The following is a 19,994-nucleotide window of genomic DNA, read 5'->3' on the forward strand; positions in this document are numbered from 1 at the left end:
TGCAGTGTGTTGTTAGCGCGACTACAGTTTGTTATTTGTGATACTTCTCAAATACAGTGAGATAAGCTGTTTTGATAACGCTAAATTAGCACTTGTCAGCTACAAACAGCATGATATCTTGTTAATAAAATATAAAATTTAGGTACTTACGTAATATCAATAGAATATCCAAACATTGTGTGATTTTTGTATACAATTGTATTAATAACGTGCGATACAACTCCTGCCGCAATTAACATCACTGTAATAATCTTTCCATACTTTGGCCATCTAAAATTAACAAATATATATACATTTCTGTTTTTTATAGCATACATATTACACAGAATTAAACAAAAATTTTGTAACATATTAATTGTTATTTTTATTACGCATGTAATCTAAGCTCAATATTGTCTCTACTAAGGTACTATTGAGGTCTACTTGACCCCAGCCCACATATGACACACGTTCGATAAGTTCAGTCTTTTCGCTTATTTTTATTTAGGTTTATTTTTGCATGTGGTCAAATTGACATCATATTACCTTCAATGTGTTATAGTTTTTTTTTCATATTTCAAGGTTTCGTGACGTGCGTGGCATCACAATATGGCGACACAACGAGAATTTTCTTGCCAAAATTTTATGTAATGTTTAGTTGAGCTAACTGACATCGACAGTAAAATTGTGCCCAACTTTGGAAAACATAAGAAAGTCAAATGACCAATATTCTTTAAGGAATTAGCCCTTGCTATAATTATTCCACATGCACGTCAACGATTGGAAGTGTAGCAGACGCCGAAAGACGTCAAACAGGTCATCCACAGTTGCAGCATTGTACCAGAGGCACCATTGTACCACCCACACTAGCCGCTAGCACCACACAGTTTCATCCAGGTCAACGCAAGAGATTCTATTTTTCTCCCGAGTCAAGTATCATAAAATTAATCTGTAACGAGTGCAATAAGTTTGTGTGGGAAGAGAATACCAAATGGTTGTGCAACCAATGCTGACAATAACATTTTGCCTACAGAATATTAAACAATATGCGATATTATTTTAGTTTTATAATACATTATCATACCTTATTATTTCATGAAAAAAATTTTCTATTAAAAAGTTATTCTGGTCATATAGCATGTTTTTCGCTTGGATCAATCTGATCCCATAGTACAAAAAATATGGATTTTTATGGTATCAGAACAGTATTAAACTTTCATAATCACATTAAGTAGTTGGTAGCTAGTTAAAGCTCCTAACCATCAAGCTAATGACGTCACAGTTTCAGTGTTTTCATTACGTATTTACACCTAAATAAAGGCTAGTTTTCCAGAGAAATTTCTCACGAAAGGATCTTTTTTTCAAATCGTTTAAGTGTTGCGTTCAGTTACGTAAGACAATTTCGAGAAATTGCCTTACGTAACTAAGAAATGTGTGTTTTACATCGATACAATTTATTGCATATTTGCAAATTTACCTTAAAATTTGTAATAAGGATAGGGTATCTTGGTGCTAATAAAGTTTAAAATGGAAGTGCAGTGAACTAAAAACTCAAAACAGTGTAAAAAAGTGGAACACAAATCATATTGAAAAATTATCTTGAGTAAAGATTTTTAGTTTTTATTACAGATAACTTTTTACGAGTGATTTATTTTCACCTATGTTTCCATATATAAAAAATAAATCACGATTATTTGTCGAAGAAATGAACTAATTTAGGTAGTAGTAATCATTACCAAATTGTCAAATGTGAATTTTCTGTGTTTCAATAAAAAAAATATCTTTCTGGTTAGAAAAAGTTCATACAAAATTCACTAATGTCAAAAGAAGTATAGGAAGTTCACCGTCTGTAAACGGTCAACATCTTATACCTTAATAGGGTCAGATTTAATGAAAGTTTTACTCGTTATAATCGTTTATTATATTTTTGTTATAACCATTTCTACCTTCGAAATTAAACTTGATGTTATTTTATAATAATTAAAAATATATAACGTTTTTAAAATTAATTATCATAACAAGTGAAGACCCCCAAATATTTGCAGAGCACGTTCTAAAAAATAAACATATTGCTGGATTTTTCAGAATGTTAAGTTAATAGATGATACTAAGTGTTTATTTTTTGTACGGACAAAAAAAATCCACTAACATAAATAATGGCCAACAAGAAAATATATTTCAATGTATTAAATCTATATGTATACAACTCATTCAGAGAAATGTATTAGCTTTTTACATACTAAAAATAAATCATATTAAAAGTATACATACATATATGTACAAGTGTGTGTGTGTGTGTATATATATAAAAATATATTCTATTGTGCCTTGCTTTAAAATACAATAAAAAGCTTATCAACGAGCGTCAAATTACTTAGTGTAATACACTGATAATAGTATTCCACATGAATAACTACTAGAAATTTATGTGCATGACATCTATCAAGAATGTAAAGTAGATAAAGTATAGTTTGCAACGTAGATGTGCATATTGTGTCTTAGTTTTGACCATTTATGTCTATTTGCCCTTAGTGGGAATTACATGTTGCATATGTAATTTCATTCAAATTAATTAGTATGACTGAAGATGATTCCTAGTCAAAGTACAAGTAAAAAATCTTCAGCTAGTTAATCTATATAAACAATGTTGGCAATAATACAGCGAATTTCAAAACTGGTTATCGTAAACACCGCCAATGAATACTTAAATAAAACTTTCTCTATAAAGATTAAACAAAGGTATTGTTATAGGTGAAAATTGACGTGTAATATAGAACACAAGTAGTTACAGTCTATTCATATAAAGAAGACTTTTGATAAACAAATCGCGTGAGTGACAAACAAATAATATAAAATAAATGCTAAATAAATTAATGATAATACTAAATATTTTATATATATTTTATAAATTAAGTTCGAACACAAAATAAACACTATTAAAAAGCTTGATAGTTTTCGAAGGTATCAAGTGTCAAAATTAAAAATAAAAACGAAAAAACATACCTGTTGTTTATGTAGAGTAAAGGTATAGCCACAAGAATTAGCTGAAACAAGGCGCTTATAAACCATAAATGTTGAAATCTCTGTAAATGTAAATATTTAGTTATTAAATTATATATTTTAAAATACTATAGAATGCATTATATTTTTATTTTTACAATGGAAATTGTATCATTGTGTTCTATGAAGTTAGTGTAATAAAAAATATATTTGGGCCAATTCTTCACATTTTCGTGTACATCGCTTAATAGGTCATTCCAATGAGGACCATCTCCTAGAAGAGGTAAAATAATCGTTGCTGCTATAAGACAAATTACTGGCACTGTTAATCTGCAATAGAAAATTGTATGCTAAGTAAATTAATCGAAAAATCGTCGTCAAATAAAACTACGTTAATCAGATTCCGGTTTTAAAGTAGTCGTTTCTGAAAGAAAAACTAACCGTATTTAAATTTATAAGATTACAACTAACATTCCTAGGAGATATTGCGCGAAGCTCACTTGTACTCAAATGGATGAAAAATGGACGCTGGTAGATGCTCGCTGATTCATGTCTCACAACATGGGATACTGTATTTACGCCGGCCTCGTGGAATATTTCACGTTTAGTTCAGGAATTTAACACATGAATAGGAGCTGACAGAATGTCATTGCGTATGGCACATGTCAATCGCTCATGTGTTGTGTTGCCTTATCCCATCAAACCGAACCACATCTTGCTGGAGGGATGTAGTTTTCAAACTATGTTGTTTAAGCCATAGCATTGGTGAACAAGTGATACACTACCTGAGAAATGATAGGAAATATTGTATAGGAACAAAACACAATTGCAGTTCAAAACATTTCAACTAAGTCGGAATTGACCAGTAAGAATCGATAAACTTTGAAAATATGAAAATTTCATTTCAGTTTTTTTACACGTCTTTTCGGTCTGAGAGATGCCTTTAAAAATTATATATATATATATATATATTATATAATTTATATTCATATATATATATATGAATATGTGTGACACAATAAAAATATTTGTGAAGTGGTCGATTGATAAAAATAAATTGTCAGAAAAGATCAACATTGAAAAACATTCAAATCCACTTGAAGTAAACAACACGTGTTTTGAAAGCAATTCGATTGATGCTTCGAAAATGGTTTCTTTTTAACGTTGCTTATATTCATAAATTAAATGTCTACGAACGACAAATCTAATCATTAATATCAGGATGATACATTGTTTCTACTGCTAACAGTATTTTGTAATAAAACAATTAATAAAGAAAATACTGTTATTCTTCGATTATAGTAGATGTATGCACAACGACGCAATTTGTAATGCATTAAAAAAATTTATTACAATTCGCTTCGTTGTGTATATGTTAAATATTTGTGAAAAAACTGTGTGATATTTTCAATTAAATATTTTTATTATATATTCAAAAAGTGTGATATTCTGAACTAGAATTAATTGAAATATGTCAATTTTTGATCTGATTTATCTCATTATTAAATTACGTGGTTTTGTAACATTAAATAAAAAAACACCGTATTTCTCAAAATACATAAGTGGATTTGTAAATCACATTGTATTTAGAATGTGATTTTTTAAAGCTTGTCCTGTTTTTGAATGATGGTGTAGTAAGTCTAGCAGAAAAAGAAAAGCCGACATATAGGTCATAAGTTGAATCCAAAGCTAGACATGAAAAGTATTATAGAACAAACAAACCAAATATTCATTAGGCAAGCAATTTTTCCAAAGAGATTCATTTAGTTGTGATAAGCCTTGAAGCCATTATCTAACATGTTAAACAACACACAATATGGCTACAATTTCAAACATGGAAAAACAACACAGTTAATTCTCTTACATCTCATGCACATGGACGACATAAAACTTTATGTACCACACAAAAAAATTTCATCAACTCTTACAAATCACACATTCATACTGTAAGGACATACAAATAGAGTCTAGCCTAGACAAATGCATAACACTTCACATAGAAAAAGGAGTTTTGAAAAAAGATTTTGCACTTGGAAATGGAGATATGATTAAATTCATGGAAGAGGGCGAATTCTGCAAGTATTTCGGATTCCAACAGGCCAAACTAACAAAATATACACAAATAAAGCAAAGAGTAATTAAAAAACTCCAAACTAGGTTAAATGCTATTCTCAGAAAACAGTTAAATACAGAACACTGTTAAATACAAAAAGCACAGTTAAAGCAATAAACACGTATGTGTTCACAGTACTCATGTAGTCTTTTAGAGTTTTACATTGCACTCACACAGATCTCCAGCAACTCCAAACGAAAACGAAAACACCACTTACTAAGCATAAACAACATCATCCTAAATCCGCCACAGAAAAGATTAACCCCTCCACGTAAAGATAGCGGACATGGTCTGATACATAGTTAACTTTACGTTACACACAAATACAGACACTGCAAGAGTTTCTTTAAAAAACATCACAGTTATATTAAGCAGTAACTCTAGCAGACTCGAATAACACACTACAAAATTTACTCTCACAATATATAGATAGACACAACACAAAATATAGAAAGCATACACACCTTTGAGCAATTGTGGGTTCAAAAAACATTCTATGGCAGGCATCCTTATGAGTTGGCCCTTGATTTTGTTGACAAAAGTGTGTCAAACAGCTTGTTACCTTAAGGGTGCCTTTAGGGAAACAGAAGGGTTCATGATTGCCATACAGGATCAGGTCATAAATTATAAAAACAAAAAAAACACATTCAAAGATACATACATACAAGAAAGACTTAGGCCGTACACGAGGTGTTTAGCTAGCAGAAAAGAGGGTAGTGTAAGTGCAACGAGAGATAAAGAAGTAGGGATTGGAGATAGATAGTAGAAAATGGTAGGATCCCACTGAACAACGTGCATATGGCTACAGTACCCTATATGTTTGATGTTGGCCGGCAGTTTTTAGGCTGCATGGCTATAGTCTCCCGAAGTCTAAAAAAATACCTGAGTGTAGCGAACACCAATGATTGAGTACCGCCACAAAACGCTAAGTGTAGAAGTTAGAGCCAAGTGGCTATTAGTAGGAAGACTTAATACTGATAAAACTAAACACGCGCGCAAATCTTAATACTACTTCACAGCTAGACAGACAGTGCAAAAACAAACGAACACAATGACAAACTAGAAAAGACAGACACACTGACAGAAGACAAACAAGCAAAACCCCATTTTTTAAAATTTTATTTATTTTTTTCGTTTTAGACATTAACTTAATCATTCCCTAAAGTGATTGGACTTATTGCAGCTAAAAGCCAAGTGAAATGATGTTTGGTCCTCCTGAATACCACAATCGCATTGTGGATTGTCCCCATGGTTAAATCTATGCAAGTAATGCTTAAAGTTGCCATGTTCTGTAAGTAGTAGAATGTGGGTGTAACTAGGGTAAAAGTTGAGAAGAGTTGCTGTAGTGTCAACCTTGGAGATGAAAGTGTAGTTGAGCCTACCAATGGTGTCATGGTCTCAACTGTCTTGTAAGAGAATGGAGATTTGTTTATTAACATGATTTTTGATGTCTGGGGTAAGAATATAATTAAAAGTATTAGTGACTGAAGAATTTGCAGTTTGTTTGGCAAAATTGGCAGTTCTCGTTGCTGAGAACTGCCGCATGACTTGGGTCCCATTAAGATCTATTTTAATGTTGTCTAAGTGTCTGAGAATGTAGTGTATGAGATGGACGAGTTTTAACTGGCTATCAGACATCGCAATCCTGTGTAACACTACCCTACTGTCAGAATAAATGCGATAGTGTAATTAGTATTTTTTGTCTTTCCTATGCCTAATGTGAATTAAGCTCTTATAAATAGCTAAAGTTTCTGCCTGTGCTCTTGAGCAGCGTAAAACATGTGGCTTAATTTGGAGTAAAGTACAAAAGTGACACCCACATTGTCACTCATTTTAGAATTGTTAGTGTAAATCCTAAACATGGGATGATCACCTGGATCTTCAAAGTAAACGTCAGGAGCAAGCTGATGGGAGGAGTGGTATTACCACTCCTCCCATCAGCTCGTAAGCGGGGGGTATTTTTTAGGATGCTGAATATTTTTTACATCATTGATCAAAGTCAAACTGGGGAAAATCTTATCTATTCTAATCATTTTGACGACATCCAAATTGCTATAATCTATCTTGCCAGGTTAAGGTGACAAGATTTTACTGCCAAATAATGCATTTCATTTCTAAGTCGATAGGGGTGAAACCTGACATTACCATAACGGCACTAGTGGGTGTAGACTTATAAACCTTACAAATGCAGAGAGCAGCAATTTTTTGAACAGAGAACAGTTTTTTACGGTTATGAACATTGGCTGCCACGTGGCCCCAGACATGTATAGCATAGAGGAGTGCTGGCTGAATTGCAACCCTATAAATAACGTTAGTAGCATTAGGGCCAAGGCCCCATGTGTTCCTAGCAATACTAATGAGGGCATCGGCAATCTTTTCAGCTTTATCCGTGATGCATTTGATGCCAGGGCGTGAAGTTAAGTCTTTTGTCAAGAATAACATCTAAATATTTAATTTCCGTCGTTTACTTTATTCTGTGAGCATAGAATCGAAGAGAAGTAATGCGTTCCTACCAACTATCATGCTTTCGCACTTGTCTGTGTTAATGGGTTGCCTATATTAATACTTTACTGCTGAATGTTGTTGCATTTGTCCTGTAAGCCATTCACTGTTCCTGTGTGAAGCTAAAATAATTGTGTCATGTGCATAGCCCTGTATGCAGCAGCTAGGAGGTAGGGTGTCATTTAAGTGCAGAATAGAGTTATAAGCTATGTTCCAGAGGCCAGGACCAGACCTGGATTCCTGAGGACAGCCCCAAGTGATGGGTATGATTATGTTATTTTGTGTTGTATAAACATCTGTACACCTGTCGCTAAGATAGGACTGAAGAAGTTTGTAAAGATTTTGAGGGCAGTGATAAGCATGTAATGTGTGTAGGATTAACGGTTACCAGGCGTGATAAAAGGCACTTTTAAAGTCAATAGTGATAATTGCAGTATGCTGATTGTTTCGTTTAGCCTGGAGAATGTAGCTAATGACGTGACAAATGGCATCTACTGTATTTTTGTTTTTAAAGAAGCTGAACTGATTCTGTTGTAGGGCTCTACGCTTGCATAGATCCCATGTGATCCTATTAATCATTAGACCTTCTAACACTTTTCCCAAAGTTGGGAGAAGCATATCGGCCTGTATTTTTTGTAAGTGTTAGCGCTGGTGGGTTTGAGGATCAATTTGACACTAGCCTTTTTACAGGGTAGTGTCAAGAAGGTCAAGAAAAAGTAAAAAAAGGCCAAGCAGATATGAAAGAGAATTACAAACGCTGTAGGATTGGCCTCAAACCTGTGTCATGTGTTTTACCATCGCAGTGGTTATGTCATCAAGACCTGGGCTTTGTTATCAGTAAGCGAAAAGATGGCATTGGAAACCCCAATGTAGGAGAAGATGTGATCATTGTCTGTGCTACTCAGAGTGAGTGTAGAATTTCTGATGACCGCTTGTGTACTGTAATTCTGCTGTGGGTCATCTGAAGGGTAAAGGCTCGTGAATCAGCATAGTAGTTTACTCTGTGTTGTTAATGTAGCGAACATCAGGAAGCTGGATAGTGGAGGAGGTTTGGAGCTGGCTTTTTGCCTTACAAGCTAAGTATTACGGTTCAGACCAGGAGGCGACCATCACTGTTGGTACACAAATTCTTCCAAGTGTTAGTACTTGTTTTGTTTATAAAGGTTTTGTAAGCGTTGTGTTCGTGCCTGTATTGATCTCTATGTGTGACTTTAATGTTTGGGTCTTGTTCATTCCTAAATTGCCTCTTTAATCTCCTAACTACTTTCTTCTTTTTAGTCCACAAAAAACCATTTCGTGTTTACAATGTTTGAGCTCAGCAGCAATAACGTAAGAGTTAATAATTATTTTGTAAGCCTAGTGATAATATGGTCTAAGGGGTCTTGAGTATAGTGATTGTGGTGAGGAGTACCAGCCCGAATAGTATTGAAGGTGTTGCGGAATAATTGCCAGTTAGTGCGAGTATAATGAATAGTATGATTATTAGTATTACTACTAGTTTTCAGTTGGGTGAAGATATACCTCTGGTCACTGGCAGAATCTATGTCAGTAATTAATTCTGAAGGTGATGTGACTGCTTCCGAACGTTAGGTCGATATAACTGACAGGAGTAGGTTGGAAGGGTGCTTATGTTCAATTTCTGTTCAGCCATAGTTTCATTAACTACGTTACCCTTAAGGTGATATTTAAGACCAGGCATGGCCAATATACAGCCCATTTAATGTATTTATACGGCTTGCGATTAATCGTTCAATATTAGCTACTTAAATTCCAATAATCGGTCAAATGTATTACGTTTTTATATTCTCACAATGTGAAGTGAAAGTTGAGAAATTCTGACGCCTAAAAAAAGAGAAAGGTCAACAGCTCTCTGTTCACTAAAATTAATGCCTCATTATGCATTTCTTTAAGACAGCTTAGACTGTTGATAATGTATGATAATGTGAAAATGTATCTGTAATTTTTATGTACAGTTTAGTCTCTACGGGCTGACGCCACAATGAGATGTCGCACCCCCTGAAAATCTTGCTAGGGCAGTCTCTGGTTCGGCCCGTGAAAGAATATTTTTTTCTTAATCGGCCCAGAAGCGAAAACTGTTTGCCACCCCTGTTTTAGATTATGCTGCCAGGTTGCAGACATTGAAGCCACCTCCTTTTAAAATAGGTTTATATTTGTATGAGTTCAGGCGGTGATGTATGTTTTCTACGGTTATCTTAATGCTAGTGGTACTTACAAGATACAATATTCATAAATGAACACACGCAGAAAATGTCACATCATGCCAGAAACTATACAACACATCACTTTTGGTTGCAAGTTCTTGGTACAGACAGATTATTTACATAAACATTATAAAGTAGCATATATAAAATACTACGAGCGTGCAAAGACACACAAATAATTAAACATCCACCACTATACTACAAATACATCCTACGGACAGTATTGAAAAATAACACGCACAAAATGTACTACGACAGAGCCATAATTACACATAAAACAATTTACCAAAACAGAGCAGACATCACACTCATTGACATACATCGTAATATCACATACATTATACACATATCTGTTTCAAACACTGAAAATATAAAACACACATGAACTAAAAATATCAGCAATTACATAGAACTCGCCCTAGAAATAAGGAATCCGTCGAGGATAGATAGGGTGCTTATCAAACCTGTCATTCTATCCTCTACAGGTGTCATACCACACACATTACACCAAAGCCTGCGAACATTACAATTGAATAGAAACACATACATTACACTGTATTAAATACAAGTAATATTGTTAGGAAATTCCTGAATACAGACGCACGCTCCAACATACTTATATAATTTTTGTCTTGTTTTGCTTACTAAGCTTTGAATCAGGTCCGGCATAGTACACAACCATCGGTGTCAACTCAGTATAACTTACTAAACACAATAATAATAATAATAATAATAATAATTCACATAGAAAAAGGAATCCTGAAGAAAGAAGATTTTGCACTTGGAAATGGAGACGTTATTGAATCCATGGAAGAGGGTGAGTTCTACAAGTATTTAGGATTCCAACAGGCCAAACTAACAGAACATACACAAATAAAGCAAAGATTAATTAAAGAATACCAAAGTAGGTTAAATGCTATTCTCAGAACACAGTTAAATGCAAAACATACAGTTAACGCAATAAACACACATGTCATCCCAGTACTCACATATTCTTTTGGAGTTATACATTAGACTAACACAGATCTCGAGCAACTCCAAAGGAAAACAAGAACAACACTTACTAAGCATAAACATCATCATCCTAAATCCGCAACAGAAAGATTAACCCTTCCACATAAAGATGGCGGACGTGGCCTGATTGACATAGTTAACCATCACTACAAACAAATACAATCACTACGAGAGTTTTTCTACAAAAAACAAGAAGCATCACAATTACATAAAGCAGACTCAAATAACACACCATTAAACTTACACTCATATCATATGGACACAACACAACATATAAAAAGCATAGACACCATTAAGCAATCGTGGGCTCTAAAGACACTCCACGGCAGGCATTCTTATGATCTGGCCCAGGATTTTGTTGACAAAACTGTGTCAAACATATGGTTAGCTCGGGGATGCCTCTGTGGGGAGACCGGAAAGGATTCATGATCGCCATACAGGATCAGGTGATAAATACTAAAAACTACAGAAAACACATACTCAAAGATGCAACACTCACAAATGACACATGCAGAAAATGTCACATCATGCCAGAAACTATACAACACATCACCTCTGGTTGCAAGCTCTTGGCATAGACAGATTATTTACACAGACATAATCAAGCAGCAAATATAATACACCAAGAGCTTACAAAGAAACACGAATTAGTAGACATCCAAGAACCATACTACAAATACATTCCACAGACAGTATTGGAAAACAACACGCACAAAATGTACTACGACAGAGCCATAATCACAGATAAAACAATTTACCACAACAGACCAGACATCACACTCATTGACAAACACAATAAAATCACATACATTATAGACATATCCATTCCAAACACTCACAATATAAAAAACGCATGCACTGAAAAAATTAGCAAGTACACAGAACCCGCCCAGGAAATAAGGCATCTGTGGAGGATAGATAGGGTGCTTATTGTACCTGTTGTTCTCTCCTTTATAAGTGTCATACCACACACAGTGCACAAAAGCCTGGGCACATTACAATTGAATAGAAACACGTACATCACACTACAGAAGCCCACTATAGTGAATACATGTCATATTGTGAGAAATTCCTGAATACGGAAATACACACTGATACACTTCTTTAATTTCTGTTTTCGTTACTATGCCTTGACTTTGGTCCGGCATAGTACACAGCCACCGGTGTTAACCGAGTATATTTCACTTAACCCAACATAATAATAATAAGAGCAGAGCCCAAACGGTTAGGAGTTGAAAGTTCAAATTTCGCACAGAGTTAGAATACATCATGAAAGTGCACACTAACAATGGACTTTTGGGAATTCCCTCCATGGGTAAGATGGAGAGAATTAACGGTTACCTTGAATGACTCGGCTTCTATTGTAGTATTTCAGATGCAGTTTTTTCTTTTTATCAAAAAATCAAACATATTTTTAGACTCATCTAAAAGTTCTCTAATTAGCCTTACAGAGGGAAACCTATTTTTTGCACTTGGTGAAAATGGTAAGACTTTTTTTTACTTTTTGGTACGACATTTAGCTATATAACTCTTAAGGTTATCTTTCATAAGGGTTCATCATATTGAATGACAAATCTAACACATTTTAAAAGTTTTTTATTTTTCTACTGTACACAGTTTAGAGAATTATTTAGATGTGTTAAAGTGGGCACTCAGTGTCATAAAATCTCACTTAAAATAAGTTTTGAGAACATACTATGTATACTATTTATTTTATTTAACACAAATAAAAGACTAGTAGAAGGGATAGAAGTACAAAAAAATCTAATAATCTTATTCCTTAGTCATCTTATTTTTTTCCAGAGCAAAGCCGGGCTCATCTGTCTGCTACATAAAAAATAAACTTTTCCAAAAAAATATGATAACAAATGGTGCCAGCAACTCGTTTCTTTATTTTTAAAAAAGATTTTGTTATCATATGCAATTCCCACGTAGTTCTCATTTATTCAAATATTTTTTTTCATATTCTCGAGAAAAATATATGTATTGATTTATTTGGTTTTGAGTGCTTTTAATTACCAATAAAGCATATTTTCCAACATGATGTTTTGTGAACATTTTAATGTTTTACTCTAAATGTCACCTACTTTTAATATGTCTTTTTATATCTTAAAATGGAACTGAATGGTTTTTAAGTCATCGATTTTCATCCAACTTGATGACTATGCAGTGCTTCCAACTGCTTGGCACATATCAGTCGTTAGGGATGCACTATACACTCACCAAGTTCGATCGAAATCGGTGACAACTTGATGCTGTCTCTATTTTCAAGTCTAAGTAAAGTTTGAATTTAAAAAAATTTAACCTCAGCATCTGCAGCCTCATATATCAGAACAAATTACCAACACATATATAAATAATTATTAAATTTTGAAATAAATATAAAATTCTTTACCTGATGATTTTCTTCCTGAATAAATCGAAAATATCCATTACTGATTTTACACTGTTCTGGTGAGAATACGAGAGAAGAAAAGCGCTGAAAATTGTTTAATGAACCTTCTGAATTATTCAAAGTGTAATTATAATAATTAAATTTATAATTAAATACTAATAATATATTAATGTCTTATCGAATTCTGCAGCATAAAATTATGTACACTACAAAATATAGTCAACAATAACGTTAATGGTGCCTTCCACAAAGAAGTGTCTGCTCACGACTCGGAGAATAATTTAGATGGACAATTTCGTTGCATGAAGACTCGTTTTGTTTCAGCGTATCGACTGTAAAAAAGCTATTCTATATAATTATACGATACAATCATTTTATAATAATTTAAACAGGTTTAATTGCGTTATTTTCATATTGTTTTTTAACTGACCGCTTGTTTGTGCCAATGAGTAGCGCCATTCAGGGGTCTGTCTGACAGCGACCTAATATTGAGTTTTTATCTATCAAATGTAAATTGTTCTAAGAATCTTGTAGAATAATTCAGTATTTGAAATAATTTATCAAACTTTTATAAAGTTTATAATTTGCCATAAACGTTGCCATAACGTTTCATTAGACACCATTACAGTAATATTACACAAAATATAAATATTCATATAATTCTGATCGTCATATACAAAATTAAACAATTTACACAATTTCATAAGAAAATGAAAACTACTATAGAAGTATTAATTTCAGTAAAAATAATTATATCAATTTGAAGATATTTACCTTATAAAGAAAAAAATCTCCATCATTGCCATAGTAGCAGTAGCTATTTCCACAGGAATATATTCAAACAACTCAAAAATTTTTCTTTGTGTTTCTAAAAATAATATTTTTAATTAAAAACAATTTAAAATTAAGAAACAATTATTCATGTGTGAGCGACGATTTCTCCGTTGGAAATCGATAATATTTTTTATATTAGCGTGTAGACAGGAGCATTATTAATATTTTTGATCCCCTTTTCACGTGTATTTTGATTTATTTCTACATTTTCGCTTGTATGAACGTTCCGGCATTAATATTTTATTAGTCATTAATTTTAACAGTAATCGGGAAACGTGAATTTGACGTCTATTTTTTATGCAGTCTTTACAGGGCTATCAACACTGTTTACTTTACGTTTTTTTTTTTTTTTTTAGTTTATGCGATTATTTTTCTTCAATCTCGTCGATCATAAAATATCCCGTACACTAGCGTGTCCTGGTATAAGTTAGTGTGTTCTTTCTGAGTACTGCTGGGAATTTTAAAAACTGATTTCACAACTCTCGCCTTTTCTGTAAACTTATTTATTGTGTCAACATTAAATGTATCTCTTCATGGTTTACGTCAGTGTTTCTCAAACTTTTTGGATCGCGACCCCCTTTTGCACTTAAAAGTTTCAAATGACCCCCGAAGAATGATTTTGTAGAAAAACATCTCGGAGGTAGGGGGTAAATTTAAATTCAGAAAGAGTTAATTCCTTTTGTTTAATTAATCTATCCCATGTTGAAATTTCTCTCTGTTGCGTGTCACTTTGCGTTGAATTTTTGTCAATGTTAAAACTAACGAATTTTTTTTTAATTATTTCTTTATTTTTCACAAACAAAATAAACATATTGAAAACTATAAAAACAAAAAAAAAGTTATATTTCGGAAGTTAATCTAGTCTCAAATCGCTTCCGATTCAGCATAACACAGTCCTCAGAAAAACAAGCAAAACTTACCACTCACGATGGGAAAAAATTCTCGTTCAAATACTGGCGCATCCTTAAGCACCCTCTCATGGTCACGTCAGTGCTGCCAGCTAAAATCGCATATCAACTAAAATAATATCGGAGTATCCCAAGACATAGCCGAATATTGCAGCGCCACAGCACTAGCGGAAATTCGAATTTGCTGACCGAAACGCTTTCGGTTGATCGGTTTGCCGATATACGACACCTTACTGTATTTCTAACTCGACTTGCCTACAGACGCAGCGCTGCTAGCGAACACCGTTCCGAATTACAATGTTGTTCTACGATAGTTCAGACGGAGAGTGGAACTCGGGGGATTCTCCAATAGCGCACAAATTTATGAATATTATATTTATGCTCGTATTTAAATATTTATATTACTTTTATTGTTTATATGTGCAATTTATTTAAGTAAAAATTATGTTATATATATATTTTTTATATTAGTTCTAAACATGAATCCATAGTAAATTTATAAAATATTTTAAAAAAAGTGATCTGGAATCAATTTTTCAGCGACCCCCCACAAATTTTTCACAACCCCCTTCGGGGTTGCGACCCTCACTTTGAGAATCACTGGTTTACGTGATATAAAGAGCTGCCTTATTTTCAAAAAGATATTTTCTATTTATGACTCTAAACCGAGATAAAATATGATTGATCGCTCTAAAACATTTTAAACGAGACTTTTCATGAATCAATTATGTCATTAAAATAGGATATTATATAATTAGTTTTTTTTTTGTTTTGTTTTAAACCCAATGATTTACGATACATTTTAATATTAGTATTTATCAATAAAAGACAAAATATTTATATTAATTCTTTAATATTCATCTAAATATAAATGTATATATATATATATATATATATATATATATATATATTAATAAATTTAAATATATATATTTACATATATATATTTGGTTAATGTTACCCTTGGTGGCAAGATGGCGGCCGGGGGAATTTTTCCCTACATTCTAGACGGCGACGGGGAAAATTTTTTTCCCTGCGTTCGACGTGGCGACCGCGTTTCCTGTAACCTCGGAACGGAGACGCGCGATTTCGCGTTTGTGACGTGAGAGGGAGCTCTTTCGAAATGTTGTGACGTAATGTGTTGGTGCCGAGATCGTCGAATTATGCAAATTTTGTTTGGTGGGAGTGTAGAAGACAGTGGTGTGGTGCATGTTCGTTGTTGGCATAGAATTTTTTTTTTTACAATATCTGTTCTTTCCGAATTGTTAAAGAGGTAATTTATATTTTTTACAAGTACAAACAATACGAAATTGCTTTCTTTTTGCGCGTTTGTTTTGTTAAATTGTTTTTTTTTATTTTTTAGTAACTTCGGTACTAAGGATATTTTTTTCAAGGCGGTTACTAATTTTGTGCTAGTCATGGGCGACGTTGATTTCAGTTCGAAGGAATTATGGGCAAAATGTACTACAAGGAAGTTTTATAAAATGATGGAAGCAGATTATTCTGAATTGGGATTGAACCCGGCAATTGATAATGCATTCAAATTTGCGGTCAAATTAGGTATACAGCAGATAGAGTCGACGTGTTCTGCGTGCGATAAGATATGCAAATTATATTACAGAAGAGAAAGAAATGAATGTCTTCTAAGATGCAGTTCGTGTGGAGTTAAATATTCAGTTTACGAAGGGACTTTTAAAAGCAAGTGCGGTCGTCTTTCCTGGGGATGTATCTTGTCATTCATATGGCACTACCTATGTCTAGAATGTGGAGCTACCATTTCGGCTTTAGCATCCGGGATATCTCGAAAAGCTGGTGTGGATTGGTCGAATCACATACGTCTAGTAATGATGATATCACTAAGTAACATGACGAGCTTCAAAATAGGTGGGCCGAATAAGATCGTAGAGATCGACGAAACTGTCATTTGCAAAAGGAAGTACGAAAAAGGCAGGTTATTGAAATCAACGAAATGGGTTGTGGGCGGCATATGTAGACAGGACGGGAACTGTTTTATTTGTCAGGTAAACGACAGATCTGAACAAACTCTAAACTGGATAGTTTACAAATACGTCAAATCGGGAAGTTTGATAATAACCGACGAGTGGAAGGGGTACAACCACATTGACGACATCGAAGGCGTGGATGTAGTGCATAGAACTGTAAATCACTCGAAAAACTTCGTGAATCCGAAGACAGGGGACCACACTCAAAACATAGAACGCTTCTGGGGATACCTAAAAAATAAAAAACACCTGCCAAAGCATTACACAACCGATTTATCGGACTCATACATGTATCTGTTCATGTACAAGAAGTTCATGGACTGGCCTAAAAAAACTGCCGGAGAAAGATTTCAAACTTTCATCGAACATCTTGCTATGATTTATCCAGGGACAGGAAAAACTCCGAAATGGGTTGAACCCGAGACGGTTCCGTCTGCACCCGTTCAAAACGTCGACAAAAAGAAGAAGAATTATTCAAAGAAATCAGAGAAGGATCAGGATAATGAAACATCGTCCACCGCGAGTAAAAAAGGAAGAAATAAGAAGTCATCGACAGTAGTAAAAGAAGCCGTTAAAGGGGGAAAAAAAAGATCTATAACAAACGAAGATCAAAATTCCAAAGGCCGGAAGAAAAGTAAAAAAGGGAAATGACAGACAATCAACGTGAGTAAAAAAATGTTTTTATTTCTATTAAAATAGGGTTGAATTAGCTTATTACAGTATAGGAGTTACTAGGTCGTGTTATTACGATACAGTGCGTAACGCGCAGTCTCCATAGAAGACCACGTCGGCGACCGGAAACGCATCGGTCACGTGATCAGAGGAAAAAATTTCCCCGTCGCCGTGTAGAATGTAGGGAAAAATCCCTATGGCGGCCATCTTGCCACCAAGGGTAACATTAACCATATATTTTAATAAATCTAATGAAGCTATATATATATAGCTTCATTGGATTTATTAAAATGCCAGCTAACATTAATAGTGTTATTTGTCTATGTGTAAGCTTACCAGACGTCCCGTGTTGACCGGGATTTTTTCGATTTGATTATGAGTCGCGGCGTCCTGGCCAGTTTGTCATTTTATTTCGATTATTGGGTTAAATTTTAAAAGTGCCAAATATACAAAAAGTAAAAATAGTGTAGCCTCGGGTAAAATGGCAAATTGGCAACTAAATAATCTCTTCTGTTACACTCACTGTTGTCAATCTAAGTATTTTGTATTTAGTTCTAAGTACTTTTAAAGTACGTTGTCTAGATGTTTTCCTCCATGATTTATAGCATATTGCTTAATGAATTTCGATGTTTTGTTTTTTTATTCAGATATTTTTCTCACAGAATTTATAATAGCACGTAGGCTATGAAATCTAGATATTTTGAAGATGTTTTGTTTCAATTAAAGTTGACAACGCTTACACTGGCCACGTCATTGTTAGGCATGTCCTATCTTAGTCGAGGACAAATTACTATTCGGCATTTGCGATTATTTTGTATTGTACATTGAATAAATTTAATCTCCAAAATTTCAAAGAACCGTGTGTTTACTGATGACTGAAAAAGGATTATCCGTTTTTGAAAAAGTCTGTGATCGTATTGACAAAATGAAATATGAACTGTGCTTTTTAAAATTTTTAGTAACTCATGATGGGCGTTCGGACATTAAAAATCATTAGAAGCGTGCGAAACATAAGGCAAATCTAGTAACAATCGAAACTTCTACAAATATATTGTCATATTTTAAATGTACCGAATTTTTAAAGAATGTTTACACATGGGATAAATACTAATAAGTTCTTAATAATAATATATGTTCAGTTGAGTTACTAAAAATTGCTTTTAACTCCTTGATTTTTGTTAACAACTTTTTATATAGACTTTTCAATCATAGGTACTTATCCTAGTAGGCTTTATTTTCTGTTGTGTGTATTTTCTGAAAATTGTCCCGGGTTGAAAAAATATATATATTATGGTAATCCTATCTATTTGACAAGTGAGGCTCTTGAAGTTTCTATTTTTAATTAAAATTTTTTAGTTATTGTACTTATCAATTTAATAATATATTTCGAAAATGTTTTTTGCACTTTTAAGTACGTTTACATATTTACAGAAAATTCGCGATAAGCAGGCATTGCTAACGTATTTTATAGAGTTAAGTCAACAGAAAAGTGAAGTGTTTTATGCAACCTGCTTAAAAAATATTAACTGTAATATGAAAGTACAGTAATTTACTATGCTTCTGGTGCAGAGTGCAGAGTGGTCAGAAAGTACAGACAAGAACAAAATACTTATTGAAGACACTATAGTAATGTAAATTATTATTTTAAAGTAGATAAGGTAAATGAAAATGATCATGTTATAGGTGCTCTTTCATTATCGGTGTCCAGTGTAATTCTCTGCTTTGCATCTTGTTGGCATCATGGCAAGAACTTTCGACACAATTCTGAATTCTTACACAATGCAGTTCCTCTATCCCTTTTGCAGTAACTACGCATATTTTTCATATAATTTTTAATATTTTCATTAAGCACTTTTTACTTACTTAACAAAAGCACATATACCGAAATATAAAAACTATTTTTTTTAAAAAGTTTCAAAATTGAGTCAAGAAGCGACAGAAAAATCTTACCTACTGTTTCATTAGGGAGAGTAAATAAAATATGCAGATAAACCACCATACAGTTTACAAAAAATTTAATTCCACAGAAAGCAGCTGTTCTTTTTCCTATACAGTGAAAACGTAGTTTACGAAACGACTGATACAAGGAAACAGAGGTTAAACCCCTTCTGTCAGTATCTAAATAACAAAAATATTCAAAATTAGTTGTAATAGAATTTTCAAAAATAATTAAAAATTACCTGAAGTAAATAAATACAGTAAAAATGTTCGAAATAAATTTGTAGTATACTTATATCATTGAAAATACACACTTTAATGTGATATATCTCCAAAAATATTTGAGATTGAAAAATTAAAAAATAACAACAGTTTTTTCACTATTACTCTTAACACATCTTCTTTCAAATTCTA

At 33.3% G+C, this 19,994-nt stretch overlaps 1 protein-coding gene across 1 annotated transcript; it reads right to left on the reverse strand.

The window, feature by feature from the left end:
* Window positions 1-95: 95 nt before the first annotated feature.
* LOC136975715 (uncharacterized) lies at window positions 96-19,749 on the reverse strand. The gene is made up of 7 exons (XM_067270814.1): window positions 19,593-19,749; window positions 14,000-14,093; window positions 13,226-13,309; window positions 3,138-3,309; window positions 2,983-3,062; window positions 151-270; window positions 96-99 (listed from the first exon to the last, which is right to left on the reverse strand). The coding sequence occupies exons 1-7, from the start codon at window positions 19,639-19,641 to the stop codon at window positions 96-98; spliced, it is 603 nt and encodes a 200-aa protein (XP_067126915.1). The 5' UTR covers window positions 19,642-19,749.
* Window positions 19,750-19,994: the final 245 nt, after the last annotated feature.

This window comes from Centruroides vittatus, unplaced genomic scaffold (genome assembly GCF_030686945.1).
Source record: "Centruroides vittatus isolate TY-2023 unplaced genomic scaffold, ASM3068694v2 contig_378, whole genome shotgun sequence".
NCBI classification, from domain to species: Eukaryota; Metazoa; Arthropoda; class Arachnida; order Scorpiones; family Buthidae; genus Centruroides; species Centruroides vittatus.

What these genes read in the sequence shown, in the direction of transcription:
- LOC136975715 (XM_067270814.1), bottom strand. Translation starts at nt 19,641, where the DNA reads ATGGTGGTTTATCTGCATATTTTATTTACTCTCCCTAATGAAACAGTA. An exon ending in TTCAGGAAGAAAATCATCAG is followed by an intron (nt 3,310 to 13,225) that starts GTAAAGAATTTT and finishes TTTCTATTGCAG; the next exon opens with ATTAACAGTGCCAGTAATTT. An exon ending in ACAATGATACAATTTCCATT is followed by an intron (nt 3,063 to 3,137) that starts GTAAAAATAAAA and finishes TTACATTTACAG; the next exon opens with AGATTTCAACATTTATGGTT.